This window comes from Eriocheir sinensis, chromosome 9 (assembly GCF_024679095.1).
Source record: "Eriocheir sinensis breed Jianghai 21 chromosome 9, ASM2467909v1, whole genome shotgun sequence".
In the NCBI taxonomy this organism is placed as follows: domain Eukaryota; kingdom Metazoa; phylum Arthropoda; class Malacostraca; order Decapoda; family Varunidae; genus Eriocheir; species Eriocheir sinensis.
Genome location: NC_066517.1, coordinates 24446775 through 24460984, shown reverse-complemented (window position 1 = coordinate 24460984; position 14210 = coordinate 24446775). Strand labels below are relative to the sequence as shown.

Below are 14210 nucleotides of genomic sequence, written 5' to 3'. Positions count from 1 at the left end.
CACGTTCACGCTTTGTATTTATTTTTGCTTCGAGAAAATGTATCACAGTTCCTTTGTATTTAGAATCAGGCTGTCTGTCTGTCTGTCTGCCTGATTTTATGTATGAATGAATGTATGTATGTATGAATGTCTGTCTGTCTCTCTGCCTCTCTGTCTGTCTGTCTGTCTGTCTGTATGTATGTATGTATGTATGTATTTCAGCCGTAGTCAATATCAATCAGAGAGAGCATTTAATATATAAGAATGCGTGTAATACAATCCATTCCCAGCACTCCCTTTAAACTAATTGAATGTTACCTACACGCTTGATGCCCTCCGATGAAAACGAGTTACAGGAGATGCGAATAGATACCGAATAGATACCGTCGCCCCTATATTAGAGTGTCTCCCTACTGAGCCAATCCCCGGAACCCTTGAGATCAGACCCGGCAATAGTGATAAGCCAACCCCAACCCTGTCCCTTACGTGCCCCCTCTCTCTCCCTCTCTCTTAGCCACTTGAATGAGTTTATTGATTTACTCGTAGTGAGGATATTAACTTTGTTCTGTTGGTAATATTGTGTCTTCATTGTCTTCTTTACCTTTTGTTCGTTTTCTTGTAATTTTCTTCTTTTTCTTCATATATATATTTCTTGTTTTTATTCATTTTTTTTCATTTTCTTCCTATTTTGTCTTCCGCTTTGTCCTCCTCCTCCTCCCCCTTCTTCTTCTTTTCCTTCCTTCCATTCCCTTCCTGTCTCATCCGTTCAGTGGAAGGAGAACCATTTATAGTCTACCTTTTTTCTTCTTTCTCCACCACTGAAGGGCAACGAGGTGACAGAAATCTATAGAACAGTCGATGAAAAAGAGTATTCAGTCCTTTTCCAGAAGAGTCTGTTTATAGGAATGAGCACTTGCATTCCCTCTCCTCTTTTCATCCTCCCATCTTTCCTCTTCCTCTGTACACGATCAGACAATGTTGGGTACACTCTTGAATTCCCTTTTTCCATTCCTCCATTTTTCCTTTTCCTGAAGAGTCTGGCACTTGCATTCCCTCTTCTCATCCTCCCATCTCTCCTCTTCCTCTGTACACGCCCGAACAATGCTGGATAAACTCTTCGATTCCCTTTTTCAAGCCTCCATTTTTCCTTTTCCTGAAGAGTCTGTTTATAGGAAGGAGCCCTTGCATTTCCTCTTCTCATCCACCCATCTCTCCTCTTCCTCTGTACACGCCCGAACAATGCTGGATAAACTCTTGAATCCCTTTTTCCATGACTCCATTTTTTTTCTCTTCCTCTGCAACGATGAGATGAGTCTGTTTATATTAAAAGTCACTTGCATTTCCTCTTCTCATCCTCTCATCTTTCCTCTTCCTCTGTACACCCCCGAACAATGCTGGATAAACTCTTCAATTCCCTTTTTCCAAGCCTCCATTTTTCCTTTTCCTCTGCATACGACCAGATAATCTTAACCCGACTTCCGTGTAACTTGTAATCCAGCGTCCCCTTGCTCGTTCCTTCCTTCCCAGGGCGAGGAATTGAATAATCTCCTCGATTCCCCTTTCCATTCCTTCCACTTTTCCTCTTCCTCTGCACAGGACGAAATAATGTCGACTTGAGCTCGATGTAACTTGTAATCCAGCGTTCCCTTGTTGGTTCCTTCCTTCCCAGGGCGAGGAGCTGCATCACAACGTTGCTCTGGGCGTGATCCAGAGCAACCAGAGCCTCGTGCTGCAGGGCGTGACGCGCGCCTCGACGGGCGACTACACCTGCACCGCCACCAACACGCAGGGCAGCGACGCTTCCAAGCCGCTCCACCTGGCCGTCAAGTGTGCGTACCGTGTGTGTGTGTGTGTGTGTGTGTGTGTGTGCAGAAGTACCCCTGCATTGCCCTGCCCTGCCCTCTCGTAATCTGACCTAACCTAACCTGACCTAACCTACCCTGCCTTTCCCTGCCCTGCCTTGCCGTGCCCTAACCTAACAACCTGCCCTTCCCTGCCGTGCCCTAACCCTCTTCTCCCCCACAGTCGCGCCGGTGTGCTCGGCGGGCCAGAAGTGGGTGTACGGCGCCACGCTCAGCCAGGCCGTTAACGTGTCCTGCCGCGTGGAGGCCTTCCCGCCGCCCGCCTCCTTCCGCTGGGTGTTCAACACGTCCACGGAGTACCTGGAGCTGAGCCAGGACGTGATCACCTCCCGCGGCGGCGAGAGCGTGGCCGCCTACACGCCGCAAACACATCATGACTTCGGCTCGCTGCTCTGCTGGGCCTCCAACCAGGTGGCACTGCAGGCACACCCGTGTGTCTTCCACGTCGTGCCCGCGAGTAAGTGCCAGGGATGGCTGCCACGTGGGTAGGGCTGAGGCAGGGAGGGGGTGAGATATACAAGGGAGAAAGGACGGGAGGGGGGAGGGGGGTCAGGTGGTGCCGTCGCCGGGCGGCTCAGCACACTACGTTTTCCTTCCCCAGACGTGCCTGAGCCGGTGGACAACTGCAGCGCGTGGGAGGGCGTGGGCGCGGCGGGGCGCGTGGTGGTGGCGTGCCAGCCGGGGTGGGGCGGCGGCTTGGAGCAGACCTTCACGCTGGAGGTGCGGGAGGCGCCGGCGCCCGGGCAGCGGCAGGAACAGGACGGCGAGGAGGAGGACGCGATCGGCGGGCGGCTGCTGGCGGCGCTGCAGGACCAGGCGGAGCCGCACTTCACGGTGACGGGGCTGCGGCCGGGGCGGGAGTACCGGCTGGCCGTGGTGGCGGCCAACGCCCAGGGCGCCGCGCAGCCCACCGTGCTGGTGCACCTCACGCCCATCGACGTGGCCGAGAAACGGACCAGCCCCGTGGTGGCCGAGGCGTGGCCGCCCGACCACCTGGCCGTGCTGACGCCTGTGCTGGGCGCCGTGGCGGGGGCCCTGGCCTCCCTGCTGGCCTGCTCCCTGCTGCTGCTGCTTCTGGCACGATCACGTGCCAACACACGCACGCACGCACACACCACCAGCCTCCTTTACATGGATCCGGCCCAGGGCGGCGGCCAGACGCAAACAGAGCAGCAGCAGCAACATCAACAACAACAACAACAACAACAACAACCAGAAGTGAAGAGACAAGGGCGGCGGTCGCGGCCCGACGTGACCCTCGTGCGGGGGCCAGGTGAGCATGGTGTGCCGGGGGTGCAAGGTGTGTCAAGAGTGCAAGGTGTGTCAGTTGTTTGCCAGGTGTGTCAGGTGAGCATGGTGTGCCAGGAGTGCAAGGTGTGTCAAGAGTGCAAGGTGTGTCAGTTGTTTGCCAGGTGTGTCAGGTGAGCATGGTGTGCCGGGGGTGCAAGGTGTTTAAAGAGTGCAAGGTGTGTCAGTTGTTTGCCAGGTGTTCAAGGAGATAACGTGATAACGTGAAAAGAGCTAAGAGGGCTCCTCCTCTTGACATTCACCGCTCAGTGTGTGTGTGTGAATTTACGACACACACACACACACACACACACACACCTTATTTAGCATTTCAAAAACCAACGCATTCTTCAGGCCCTGACGGGAAGGCCAACAAGACGCCGCTAAAAATGTACGAGTAAGAAAAAAAAGAAGCGGACGAGATGTTTTGAGATAAAGCCGAGGAGGAAAAAGTGGGAGGAAAAAATGAAGGAGCAGTCCGTGTTTCAACAAGAGCAGGAGGAGGAGGAGGAGGAGGAGGAGGAGGAACAGATGAGAGTAGAAAGAGAAATAAGAGAAAGAAAACAAGAGGAAAATGACGATGGCAAATAATAATCTTGAGGAAATGTGACTCGCGAGGAAAAAAGAAGAAGAAGAAGATAATGAGGATGAAGCAGCAATATGAAAACCACAAATATAATAAAAAGAATGAAAAAAAAACGAAACACACACACACACACACACACACACACACACACACACACACACACACACACACAGTAACGAAAAAATAAAATGGTCTGGAATTGAAAGAAAAGGAAAACACAACGTTGAGAGAGAGAGAGAGAGAGAGAGAGAGAGAGAGAAGATTAATTTTCCTTCCTCAAATAACAAACAGACTTCGAGGGTCTCTCCAAGCTGAAAACAAACACGGGAAAAAAGAAATAAAGAAAAAAGGAAAGTCGGTCGAGAAAAGAAAAAAGAAAAAAAGGAAAAAGAAGAAAAAAAGATATTGTCTTGAAACTCCTTGACTCTGGATTGAAAGGAAGCCAAAAAGAAAACGGGATGCCAGACTGACGAAAAAAAATTATTGAAGGGAAACTTATATAATGAAGGAGGAATGCAAAGGACAAGAACACTGATGAGGAGGAGGGATAAGGAAGAGGAGGAGGAGGACGGAGAAGTAGTAGTAGTAGTAGTAGGAAGAAGAACAAGAACAAGAAGATAACGAAGAAGAAGAAAATAAAAAAGAAAAAAGAAGAAAACGAGATCGATGAAAAAATGACGGAGATGATTGATAATAATAATAATAATAATAATAATAATAATAATAATAATAATAATAATAATAATAATAATAATAATAATAATGAAAAGAACAATAATAAGTAAACAATACCAACAATAAATTAATCCCGTTCAAAATCTCTACCACCAAAAAATCACTCCCAAAGAAATATATTAACAAAATCCCTTAAAATCACCCCAAAATATTAACAAAATCCCTAAAATCACCAAAAATCATAAACATCCCCAAATTTCCCAAAATCCTCCCCAAAATCCCCAAAATAACCCAAAATTCATCAACAAAAATCCCCAATTTCCCCAAAATCCTCCCAAAATCCATAAAATACCCAAAAATCATCAACAAAATTACCTATTCCCCAAAAATCCTCCCAAAAATCTCGAAAATCCCCCAAAATCATCAAAAAAATCACCAAATTCCCCAAAATCCTCCCAGAAATTCCTAAAATCCCCTAAAATCCCTAAAATCACCACAGAATATTAGTAAAACCGTCCACACAACAACCTCTATATTGGCCGGAGTTCAAAAAAATTACCTTGACCGACTTTTTCTTCCTATAAATTTTGGCCTTGTATAAACTTCGGTCCCTTGTGCTCCTTTGGTAAAATATATATATATATATATATATATATATATATATATATATATATATATATATATATATATATATATATATATATATATATATTTATATATTATTTGCGGGGGCTAATGCTGGTCGGCTGGTTGGTCTCTCTCTCTCTCTCTCTCTCTCTCTCTCTCTCTCTCTCTCTCTCTCTCTCTCTCTCTCTCTCTCTCTCTCTCTCCTCCTCCTCCTCCATGTTACCTCAAAACTTTCTTACCGTTGTTTTTTTCCTTTCTCTCTTTATTTTCCTCTTTCCTCTTTTTTTCCCTTCTCCTCCATTACTCCTCTTTCTTTTTTTCCTCTTCCATTTCCTTTATACTTTTCTCCTCCTCTTCCTCCTCCTCCTCCTCCTCTCTTTCTTTCTCCTCGTCGACTCACTTTCCATTTTTCTTTTCGCTTCCTATCCATCTTTTCTCCTCCTCCTCCTCCTCCTCCTCCTCCTCCTCCTCCTCCTCCTCTTCCACACTGCCTCATAACCTTCCGTCCCTCCTTTCATCTCATCCATAACCTCCTTCAGTCTTAACTTTCTGACCCTCATCCAAAAGACATTCTCCCTTTCCCTCCTTATCCTTTGTACCTCCTTTCCTCCGTTTCCTCCACTCTCTCTCTCTCTTTATATCTCTTATTCTGTTTTAGCCTCTAACTTATTCTCTCTCTCTCTCTCTCTCTCTCTCTCTCTCTCTCTCTCTCTCTCTCTCTCTCTCTCTCTCTCTCTCTCTCTCTCTCTCTCTCTCTCTCTCTCTCTCTCTCTCTCTCTCTCTCTCTCTCTCTCTCTCTCTCTCTCTCTCTCTTTTTTCCCTTCCCTTCCCCTTCGTATCCCTTCCTTTCATCTAGCCCTACTCTTCACCTTCCCCTTCCTATCCCTTCCCTTCATCTAACCCTTCCCTTCCCTTCCCATCCCTTCTTCCTTCAACCACAGAAAGCTTTGTGAAATTCCCTCTTTTCTTCCCTTCAAACCCTTCCCTCCCTTTTGATTACCCTTCCCTACCCCTCTCTCCCTTCCTCCCTCTACTCTACCTCCTTCCCTTCCTCCACTCTACCCCTCCCCTCTCCATTTAACCCTCCCTTCCCTCCTTCCCTTGTCCTTCCCTCCATTCTATCTCCTTCCCTCTCTTCTCTTTTTACCCCTCTCCTCTCTCCACTCGCTCCCTTCCCTTTCCTGCTCTCCCCTCTCCTCCTCCTCCCTTCCTTCCCTCCGACCTTCCCCTATCATCAAGACATTCCGCGCCGCTCCAGGAGGAACGAGTCTCGCCTCCCGCACAATATTTCCCTGACATCAACATTCACGGCTTAAACCTTGAGCTTGCGTTGCGCCTGTGTTGCTTGTGTGTTGCTTGAGTGTTGCCTGTGTGTTGCTTGTGTGTTGTCTATGTGTTGCGCCTGTGTTGCTTATGTGTTGCTTGTGTTGCTTGTGTTGCTTGTGTTGCCTGTGTGTTGCTTGTGTTGTTTGTGTGTTGCCTGTGTGTTGCCTGGGTATGTTGCTGCCTCCTCCTCCTCCACTGCAACACTCGCCTCTCCGGCCCTCCAAGCCTTCCCTCCCTCCTCCTCTTTCGCCTCCTTTCCCTTCATGTTCTGTGTTTCCTCTATCTTTTCCTCTCCCATCTTCTATACCCTCCTCATTTACCTATTATTTGCTTTTCATCTTTTCTCCATCCCTTCCTTCTCTTCTTTCTTTCTCCTCTTCTCTTCTCTTCTCTTCCCAATGCCATTTTTTTTCTTTTCTATCTTTTTTTTCCTTTTTTATCTGTCTATCTTTCTATCACTCGCCTTCCCTGCCCTTCAAGCCTTCCCTCCCTCCTCTTCCTCCTCCTCCTTTTCCTCCTTTCCTTCTTTCATTTTCCTGTCTTTTCTCTGTCTTTTCCTCTCCCATTTTGCATTTCTTTATCGTCTCCCTATTATTCACTGTCTGTTTTTCTCCATCCCTTCCCTTCCTTTTTTCTTTCTCCTCTTCTCTTCTCTTCTCTTCTCTTCTCTTCTCACTGCCAACTTCTTTTCTTGTCTATCTTTTCATCTTTCCTTCCTTCCTCTCTTTCTCTCTCCTCTCCCATTCTCGTTCCTTTCCTTCTCCCCTTCCTTCCCCTCTTTCTCTCTCCTCTTCCATTCTCGTTCCTTTCCTTCTCCCCTTCCTTCCTCTCTTTCTCTCTCCTCTTCCATTCTCGTTCCTTTCTCTCTCCTCTTCCATTCTCGTTCCTTTCCTTCTCCCCTTCCTTCCTCTCTTTCTCTCTCCTCTTCCATTCTCGTTCCTTTCCTTCTCCCCTTCCTTCCTCTCTTTCTCTCTCCTCTTCCATTCTCGTTCCTTTCCTTCTCCCCTTCCTTCCCTTTCCGGCTTTTTCTTCTATCTCTTTCTCTTCTTTCTTTCATAAATCTTTCAAGAACAATATTTATCTTCCCCTTAGTTTTTTCCTTCATTCCTCCTTCATCCCATCCACTCCTTCCTTTCCTTTCCTTTTCTCCACTCGTTCCTGTCCTCCTCCCCTTCCCTCCACCTGTTCCATTCTTCCCCCTCTTCCTATCTCCCTTCCTTGCAATCTTTCACTAACAATATTTATCTCTCTTTTCCTTTTTCCTTCATTCCTCCTTCATCCCATCCACTTCCTTCCCTCCATCCGTCCCTATCCTCCTCGTTCTACTTTCATCCGCTTCTCCTTCCCTCCCTTCCCTTCCCTCCTCCCCCCTATCTTCTTTTCCTCAAACACACAATATCTCCAGACATCAGCATCCAAGACTTCTCCTGCCTGTGAACCTGTCAACTTCGGCTTTACCCTTTTGCTAACAACATTTACCTGCGTCAAAGGGTTAGGAAGGGAAGGCAGGAAGGAAGGAAGGTGGGAGAGGAAGGGAGGAGGGAAGGAAAGGGAGAGGGAAGGAAGTTAAGAGATGGAGGAATGATTAGAAAAGAAAGGGAGAAAGGAAGGAAGGATGGTGGGAGAGGAAGGGAGGAGGAGAAGGGAAGAAAAGAGGAAGGGAGGAAAGAGGGTAAGAGATAGAGAAGGAGAGAAGGAAAGATAGGAAAACACAAAGGAAGGAAGGAAGGAAAAAATGGAGGAAAAAAAAAAACGAACAAAACAAAGGAAGGAAGGAAGAGAGAGAGAGAGAGAGAGAGAGAGAGAGAGAGAGAGAGAGAGAGAGAGAGAGAGAGAGGAACGAACGATAAGCAAAAGACAGAAATATGAAGGAGAGAAAAACAAAAGATATATTGGAGGAGGTAAGGGAGGGGAGGAAAGGGAGGGGAGGCAAGGGAGGAAAAGGAAAACAAGATGCAAGAAGAAAAATAGGAGGAGAAAATAAGAGGAGAAGGAAGAGCAGGAGGAGGAGGAAGAGGAAGAGGAAGAGGAAGAGGAAGAGGAGGAGGAGGATTGCGAAGATGTGGGTGGACAGCTCGAAGAGGAGGAAGAACGAACAAGAAAAATGAGAAAATAAAAAAAATTAAATAATGGAATTGTGTGAAGGAGAAAAAGAAGGAAATATGAAGCTGATGGAGGAAGGAAGGAAGGAAGGAGGGAAGGAAGGAAGGAATGAAGGAAGGAAGGAATGAAGGAAGAAAGGAAGAGAGGAAGGAAAGGGAATAATAGATGAATGGAAGGAAAAGGAAAGGAAAGAAAGGAAGAAAGAAAGAAAGAAAAAAAGAAAAAGAAAGAAAGAGAAAAAGAAGAAAAGGTATGATTGGTATGTGAATAAATGACCAAATGAGAGAGAGAGAGAGAGAGAGAGAGAGAGAGAGAGAGAGAGAGGGGGGTGGGGGGAGGGGGGCGTCGATACATTCCCCGCCCCGCTAAATTTGCGGATATGTATTTCTGTGTGTGTGTGTGTGTGTGTGTGTGTGTGTGTGTGTGTGTGTGTGTGTGTTGACAGAGTACTACCTTTTATGTCTTGTTGTTGTTGTTGTTGTTGTTGTTTTGTTGTTCTTGTTGTTGTTGAGGAAAAGTAACACAATTTTTTTTCTACAACACTCAGGAGGAGATGAAGAGAGGGCGAGGGAGGCGACGAGGACGAAGGAAGAGGAGGAGGAGGACGAAAAAGGAGGAGGAGAAGGAGGAGGAGGAGGAGGAGGAGAGAGGAAACACATGCAATATTCCCTCCTTGCCACCGGTTCGCTCAAGGTATGTGTTAGTTGTTTGTCTCTCTCTCTCTCTCTCTCTCTCTCTCTCTCTCTCTCTCTCTCTCTCTCTCTCTGACCCACCCACCCACACACACACACACACCCACACCCACACCCACACCCACACACATACATACATACATACACACGCAGCCGTTCAATATGCACATATATTAGACAAAATGTTTGTTTAGGTCCACCGCATCCATCTACGGTACACACACACACACACACACACACACACACACACACACACATATAGAGAGAGACTTTTTTCTACGCTAATGTATGTTCGCTAAATTGTTCGTGCGTAAACCGGCATGTATTTGAGAGCAGTAGATTTCTTCTTTTACCTAATTTCGCAGAGTAGGTTTATTCTTGATATCCGTATTAAGGGAGGTGTTCACGAGGGCCAACTTTGCTACTTTCATACTAACTGCTGTTCTCAACTACTAAAGTCCTTGCCTCCACCCACCATTCGCACGCCCTCGCTAAACAAAACTTTCCAATCTCACCCCTAAGCTGTCCCACATACTAATGCAAGAGTTGATTGGTATTTGCATTCTTTCATCCGTTCCTCTAATGCAAGAGTTGATTGGTATTTTCATTCTTTCATCCGTTCCACTCTTCTCGTGGCCTCGCTGCACAAAACTTTCCAATCTCACCCCTAAGCTGTCCCACATACTAATGCAAGAGTTGATTGGTATTTGCATTCTTTCATCCCTTCCACTCTTCTCGTGGCCTCGCTGCACAAAACTTTCCAATCTCACCCCTAAGCTGTCCCACATACTAATGCAAGAGTTGATTGGTATTTGCATTCTTTCATCCGTTCTACTCTTCTCACGCCCTCGCTGCACAAAACTTTATCTCCAATCTCATTCCTAAGCTGTCCCACATACTAATGCAAGAGTTAGCTAGTGTTTTAATTCTTTCGTCCGTTTCACTGGTCACCTCTCCAACAGCCTTCCCTTCCTTCCTCTGCATCTCCTCCCTCCTACAACAAAGTATTTTAAGAAGGCATATTTATGATTTTTTTCCCTCTTTTCTGGAATGTGGGTTTTTTTTTCTTATTAACTTTGTATTGCTTATTTAGTATTGTATGGATTGTATTGCTTTATTTTGCATTGCTGTAAAAAAATATACAGTAACGCTTTATCTTTTTTCTTAATCTTTTCTTTCCCTTTAATGTAAAAAAACATAAGTAACCCATAATCACGTTTTCTTCTTTGTGTTCTTACGTTTTCTTTCTCCTTAACGTAAAAATTAACATAAGCAAGACCAGACATCCTATACACAGCCCCCAGTCACGTGTTCTCTCCCTTCCTTCTCCCGGACAGACCCAGACTCAGACGCAGCATCCACAGGGGACGACAGACTTCCCGCCCCAACAGGAACCAGCACGCCCCCCAGGGAAGGACGCCCCCCTTAGCCCCCAAGCCTCCCCCAGCCACGCCCCCAGCACCTTACCCAAGGCCAAGAGGGAGACAGGGGGAGGAGGGTGGAGGAGTCTTTATCTGCCCTCCTCCTCCTCCTTCTCCTCCACTTCTGTCTCCTCCTCCTCCTCCTCCTCCCGCCGGGTTCTCTTCCCCTGGACGCGCCGCAGGGAAGAGGAGAGCTGCGTTTAGGGGGATGCAGGGACGTACACACATACACACACACACATACATACACATACATATTCATACATACATACATACACATACATATACATACCATGGACATTGATTACAAGCCTCACTTAACCTTGTAGGAATAAATTAGTAAGAGAAATACAGTAGGAATTCATAAACATACATAGACAGACAGACAGACAGATAGATAGATAGATAGATAGATAGATAGATAGGATAAATGAAGATAGATAAAATATGACCATAGTTATTTCGCACTCCCAGACAGATAGATAATTAGATAGATTGAAAGATAGATACAGATAGATAAAGATAAACATAAATATAAATAAACACTACAACTACACACACACACACACACACACACACACACACACACACACACACACACACACACTCCAGTATCGGTGTATTTATTAATGGGAAAGTTTAATATGTATGTGTGGTTGTATTTTGCTACCAATCATGTAATTATTCAATGTATGTATGTGTGTATGTATGTATGTGTATATTTCCCGGGTAAGACTCTCTCTCTCTCTCTCTCTCTCTCTCTCTCTCTCTCTCTCTCTCTCTCTCTCCCCCCTCATTAAAACTCCTCAGCCAGAAACTTCCTCTTCTATAAATTTAACGTGAAGAATTACAATAAATAAATATATATATACATGTAAAGCCTTATTTTAGGGGTGGGCGCGAAGGTCCCCCTCCACTCGGATGTACTATTACTATTACTATTACGTTTTGAAATCATCGTTGTATTGCAAAAGAGAAAAAAAAGGTCATAAATAGATGCAAAAAGTCTTAAGTGGAATGAAAGAGTGTAAAGTTGAGACCCACGCGGGAAAGACTGCGAAGACCCAACTTTCCCTTTGAGCGAGAGAGAGAAACTGCCCGCTTTGATTTTCATCCTCCTTTTTTTTGTCTCAGGAAGCAGGAGGAGGAGCAGGAGGAGGAGGAGTAGAGGTCAGTGTTTATACCTGCTTATGTAGCGTGTAGAAGGTGAGGGAAGGTGAGTCAGTGGTGATCGGTGTTAGGAAGATGAAGGTGATGGTGAAGGTGATGGTGATGGTGAAGGTGATGGTGAAGGTGAAAGTGAAAGTGAAAGTGAAGGTGATGGTGAAGGTGTATACATCAGGGTGGCTGAGGGAGTGTGAGGACCGTGACAGTGTACATAACGAGATGGTGATGATGATGATGATGATGATGATGATGATGGTGATGGTGATGATGATGATGGTGAAACGGCTACAAATAAAGGACAAAATACCTTCGTAAATGTGTGTTTTTATTTGCTTTACCTTGATTTCTTTTTTATATTTTTTATTCCTTTCCGCTTTTCCTTAATATCTTTTCTCTCTCTTTCCTTTCTCTTATCCTTCTTTTCCTTCACTGCTTCCTTTCTTATCATACCTTCTCTTCCCTCCCTCTTTTCTTTCTTTTCTTTCTTCCCTTCTTCTAATTTTCTTCCCGTTTTCTTTATTTTTTTTATTTCCTAACTTTCCTTCTTCATACCGATCCTCCTTTCCTTCATTTACTCTGTCCTTCCTTCCTTCCCTTATACCATTCACTCCCTTCTTTCCCTTCCCTTCCCTTCCTTCCCTTCCCTTACCTTCCTTCCCTTCCTTTCCTTCCTACCATACTGCACTTCACTTTAATAATAATAATGATAATAATAATAATAAAATGAAGAAATAAATACGAGAATACACACACATACAGAGAGCGATAATTAAATATGTGGTTAAAAAGTAGAAATAAAACCGTAAAAAAGAAAAAAAGTGTATATAGAAAAATTATGAAAGCGGAACATTTAACTTTGTAGCATTTTAAAGAGAGAGAGAGAGAGAGAGAGAGAGAGAGAGAGAGAGAGAGAGAGAGAGAGAGAGAGAGAGAGAGAGAGAGAGAGAGAGAGAGAGAGAGAGAGAGAGAGAGAAACAGCAATAAAGAGAAAAACAGCAATTGAGAGAGAAACAGAAATGACACAAATAAAGAGAAAATAAATAAAATAGGAAAAAACAGCAAAAAAATAAAAATAAATGATACGAATAAGAATGAGACACAGACAGAGACAGACAGACAGACAGAGAGACAGACAGACAGACAGACAGACAGACAGACAGACAGAGAGACAGACAGACAGACCCCCACTCACTCACTCACTCAGCCAGTAATTTAACAAAGACAATGGCCGTCCCCCCCTCCCCCCCCTCCACCCACCCCCCCACTTAGCTTTTACCTTCGGCGTTATTTACACTCTGGAGTCACGAGTAAGACTTCTAGAATCTAATTTACGAGACACAAAAGATTTTTCATGCACTCAAATGTTCTTTTTCTTTTCTCGTTCTCTTACTCTCCTTCTCTCTCTCTCTCTCTCTCTCTCTCTCTCTCTCTCTCTCTCTCTCTCTCTCTCTCTCTCTCTCTCCGTCGTACCTCTGAAAGCTTAGAAGGAGAGAGAGAGAGAGAGAGAGAGAGAGAGAGAGAGAGAGAGAGAGAGAGAGAGAGAGTAATGAAGCAATGAAGAGTAATAAGTTAAAGGAAGAAGGGAGAAGGGATAGAGAGAATAATTCAGAAGGGAGGAAGAGGGAAAGGAGGTGATAAAGAAGAAAAGAGAAAGAGGAAATAAGAGAAAGGGAGGAAAGGAAAGGACAAAGAAGAGAAGTGGAAGGAAGAAGAAGGGAGGAGGCAAAGAGGGAAGAATTCGGAAGGGAGGAAGAGGGAAAGGAGGTGAGAAAGAAGAATAGAAAGGAATAATGAAAAAGGAGGGAACGAAGAGGGAAGAGAAATGGAAGGAAGAAGAAGGGAGGAGGCATAGAGAGAATAATGCAATAAGGAAGGAGAGAGAGAGAGAAAGGAGATGAGAAAGGAAGAACAAAGAAGGAATAGGAGAAACAGAGGGAAGGAAGGGAGAAGAGAAATGGAAGGAAGAAGAAGGGAGGAGTAATAGAGAAAATAATGCAGTAAGGAAGGAGAGAGAGAATAAGGAGGAGAGAAAGGACGAACAGAGGAGAAGGAATAGGAGAAACAGAGGGAAGGAAGAGAGAGGAGAAATGGAAGGAAGAAGAAGGGAGGAGGCATAGAGAGAATAATGCAGTAAGGAAGGAGAGAGAGAAAAAGGAGGAGAGAAAGGACGAACAGAGAAGAAGGAATAGGAGAAACGGAGGGAAGGAAGGGAGAAGAGAAGAGAAGTGCAAGGAAGAAGGGAGGAGGCACAGAGAGAATAACTGAGCAGGGAGGAAGAATAGACACAACCCTGGAAGTGACGAGTAATTAATAACATTCATAGCGAGAACAGATAAATTTTGCTCCTCAGCGGCCGTGGGATTTATGACCGCCATTCCCCAACCCTTCCGCCCTCAACATCAGCTACTTCCAAGGGCTGAAAAGGTGGTCAGTCGGGTTCTAATGAGTGTTTTCTTAGGGTCATGGTACAGAGGAAGGGTCAATC

At 45.2% G+C, this 14210-nt stretch overlaps 1 protein-coding gene across 2 annotated transcripts in view; it reads left to right on the top strand.

The window, feature by feature from the left end:
• LOC126996227 (hemicentin-1-like) overlaps positions 1 to 12245 on the top strand; it is a 134677-nt gene extending 122432 nt beyond the window's left edge. For both annotated transcript variants that reach the window (XM_050856574.1, XM_050856573.1), the window contains exons 10-14: positions 1649 to 1808; positions 2005 to 2298; positions 2443 to 3114; positions 8993 to 9138; positions 10475 to 12245. In XM_050856574.1, the coding sequence (XP_050712531.1) occupies positions 1649 to 1808; positions 2005 to 2298; positions 2443 to 3114; positions 8993 to 9138; positions 10475 to 10762 (1560 nt within the window). In that variant the 3' untranslated portion in view covers positions 10763 to 12245. The remainder of the gene's footprint in view (positions 1 to 1648; positions 1809 to 2004; positions 2299 to 2442; positions 3115 to 8992; positions 9139 to 10474) is intronic.
• Positions 12246 to 14210: the final 1965 nt, after the last annotated feature.